General features: G+C 48.5%; 1 protein-coding gene across 3 annotated transcripts in view; it reads left to right on the top strand.

Annotated features, from left to right (window-relative positions):
• Window positions 1-3255, top strand: part of SLC1A7 (solute carrier family 1 member 7) — a 49412-nt gene that overhangs the window by 37988 nt on the left and 8169 nt on the right. For all 3 annotated transcript variants that reach the window (XR_001161434.2, XM_003793101.3, XM_003793100.3), the window contains one exon: window positions 2538-2760. Coding sequence is in view for 2 of the 3 variants with exons in the window: in XM_003793101.3 (XP_003793149.1) it covers window positions 2538-2760 (223 nt within the window). In the remaining variant the exon portion in view is untranslated. The remainder of the gene's footprint in view (window positions 1-2537; window positions 2761-3255) is intronic.

Below are 3255 nucleotides of genomic sequence, written 5' to 3'. Positions count from 1 at the left end.
TAGGCACCCACCACAAAACCTAGCCAATTTTAAAATTTTTTGTAGAGATAGGGTCTCACTATATAGATCAGACCAGTTTTGAACTCCTGGCCTTAAGTGATCCTCCTGCCTCAGCCTCTCAAAGTGCTAGGACTACAGGCATGAGCCACTGTGCCGGGGAAGATATTTACGTATTGTGGTAAACATCCTTGTACATCAGTCTTTGTGCTTCTGATAATTTCAGATTCTATTTTCCCTTCTAAAATGCTCACGAGTCAGTTGACTCAATCCAGCAGGCATTTCCTGAACCTCTTCCCTGTGCCAGGCCCTGTGTTGATCCTGGGAACACAAAGGGAATGACGTAGAATTGGAGAGAAGCCTTCAAAATAAGGTGTTGTGAAAGCTTTTGCAAATCACTGCATCTCTCTCCTGACATCTTAGCTCTTCTTAACCTATGAAATGAGCCAGATTGCGAAGGGCCCTGAATGCTAGGCGAGGGTGTTGGAGACTAGGCCCAAACTACACTGTGGGTTCTTTCCCAGTGACTGGCGGTGACAAGAGGATGAGGGGAAAATAAGGAGTCAAAGGCACAAGAAAAAAGTTTAAAAAGCAGGCCTGGGGAACCTTCCACCTCCAAACATGAGGACCAGCAAAAAGCCCCCTAACTCTGGGCTAGCTCCGTATTTATTACGCACATTCCTGATTAACCATCAGTCTAACAGGGGAAGCCTAAACCCTTATGTGATGGTTCTGGCTGGGCTTGCGTTTTCTACCCAAACTATTTCTTTAACTATTTTAATTAGACGGATTTACCTCTGACTTTTATTAGTCGAAGAAGTTATTTATGATCTTAACACAGAGCATGGGACAGGGAACACAGTCCAGGAGCAGGATGTCAAAGCAGACCCCAATCAGACCACACAGAGATCTCAAGAGTGGTGATTAAACCCCCAGGAAGACTCGTGGGCAGACAAGCTGGTACTACTGCCAATGCTGAAAAAGCAGAAGAAAGGAGGCATTTTCCTCCTTATCTCCCTGACAGACCTTTTCTCTCTTAACAAAATTTAGGGGCCTCCCCTGTCTCCAGCGTGTTCTACACTCCCTCACTGTTTTCCTAACTCCCCAAATGCACTCACTCTCCCAGAGAGGGCAGCCCTGCTCGAGCCTCTCTCAGTGCTCAGTGACCTCTGAGCCAAGTCATACTGGAAGAGGAGTGAAACTCTGGCAAGACCATTTCTCTGTTCGAAAATGCCAGGCTTCAGGGTGTCACACTGCAACAGAGTTGGAGCTCCCGGTACTGCTGTTGCAGTCTGAAAGCGTGCATGCTGTTCTCTGATCCACTTCTCTCCTATCCCTTTTCCCTTTTGCCCATCATCCACCATCATTTTCTTACTTCAATTCCTAGCTTATCATAAACAATTGAAAATTGATTTTAAACTTAGTAAATCATTATTTCTAGCAATGCAAGCACATCAAGATATGACTCTTCCCTTAAGTTACCCACATGTCCACCCACCCGAGGGAGTCTGGATTTTATTCCACTTGTGATGGGAATTATTGAAGACACAAGGCAGACAGAAAACATCACTCTGCTTCATACCTGTTTGGAATGCCCTTTTTCTTTTGGCAAATTCCTACCTGTCCTTCAAGACCCAAGTCAAGTGTTCCCATCGTTGGGAAGCTGACACTTTGGGACAGTTAGTCACTCCTTCTCCAAGGCTCTCAGAGCAGAAATCATGTCTAATTCACTTTTTTTGTCTCCAGCAACCAGCACAGAGTTTCGGCATTGGGATGGTGATGATGATAAAGTAAAGCTTGCGTAGGACTTGCCAGGTGTCAGGAACAGTTGTAAGCACTTCATACAGAGATATATATATGTCTCGTTTAATCAGTGAGGTGGCTACTACGTAGATTAACTAGGATCCCATTTTACAGATGAGGAAAACGCACAGAGATTTTAGGTCTGTGTATTTCTCTAGTGGTTCCTTCCTTTCTCTCGAAGACTTAACTTACTGATGCTGTGATATTTGGGAAGACAGGAGGCTCCCTTATTTGGGCTCCTAATACCTGAGGAATGAGGGGGAGAGGAATGCCCTGAGGGCGGAGGGAAGGGCAGGCAGCTGGATTCACCTTATCTAGAAGGCTGAGCCTTTTAGGAGAAGTTCTGAGTTTCCATCCAGTGGAGGGCAGGCTGGCTGACCTTAGGTGGATGGATAATGGACAGTTGGGAGGGTCCAGGTGGGTGAATGGAGCACTATTCAGGTGATGAGGAGATGGACAGGTGGCTAGAGAAGACCCAGATGGCTCTGTGCATGAACAGGAGAAGGGATGAGGGCATGAGGAAGGCAGGCTGGGTAGCACAGAGATGGCGGAGGGACTGTCAACTCCTTGTTGGTAAAATATTGACGATAAGCCCTGCCTAGCTCACACGCTTATTGTCACTCCCTCCGATAGGATAAGAGTGGATACAAATGTGCTTTCAGGATGCAATTGTTGCTGCTGATATTAATAACCACACTTGACCATATCTCCCTCCTGGTTGGGGTGTCGCCCAGTAGTACCGCACCAAGACCACCCCGGTTGTCAAGACCCCCAAGGTGGCACGGGAGGAGACCCCTCCTCGCCGGATCCTCATCTACGGGGTCCAGGAGGAGAACGGCTCTCGAGTGCAGAACTTCGCCCTGGACCTGACACCACCGCCTGAAGTCGTGTACAAGGCGGAGCCTGGCACCAGCGACGGCATGAACGTGCTGGGCATCGTCATCTTCTCCGCCACCATGGGTATGTGCAAGCCCAGCCATGCCGCCCTCCTTGCCATCATCTGAGTAACACGGAAGGTGGCTCTTTCTTTTCCTCTCCAGCACCTCAGTGACCTCAGGACAGATGAGGGCACAGACAGGTGCAGGTATACACAGTACCGACACACACTGACATGGACACAGACACAGGTGCACGTAGGTAGAGGCAGGTACACACCGGGCAGGCACCGCAGACACAGTCACACCCTGACTTGTACACTTATACCAGTGCTTTTCAACTGGTGTGCTGTGGCACCCTAGGGTGCCGTGAGAGGATCTTAGGTGTGTTGGGAAAAGATTTTTTTTTTCTTTTGCAGTTTTTGGCCAGGTCTGGGTTTGAACCCGCCACCTCCAGCATATGGGGCTGGCATCCTACTCCTTTGAGCCATAGGCACTGCCCATGCTAGGAAAATTTTTAAAGATCATTATTAGGCCAAGTGCAGTGGCTCAGGCCTGCAGTCTGAGCACTCTGGGAGGC

The sequence above is a fragment of the Otolemur garnettii genome, unplaced genomic scaffold, assembly GCF_000181295.1.
Source record: "Otolemur garnettii isolate 467f Iridium unplaced genomic scaffold, OtoGar3 scaffold00066, whole genome shotgun sequence".
NCBI lineage: Eukaryota > Metazoa > Chordata > Mammalia > Primates > Galagidae > Otolemur > Otolemur garnettii.
This window is presented reverse-complemented; position numbering and strand designations above follow the sequence as displayed.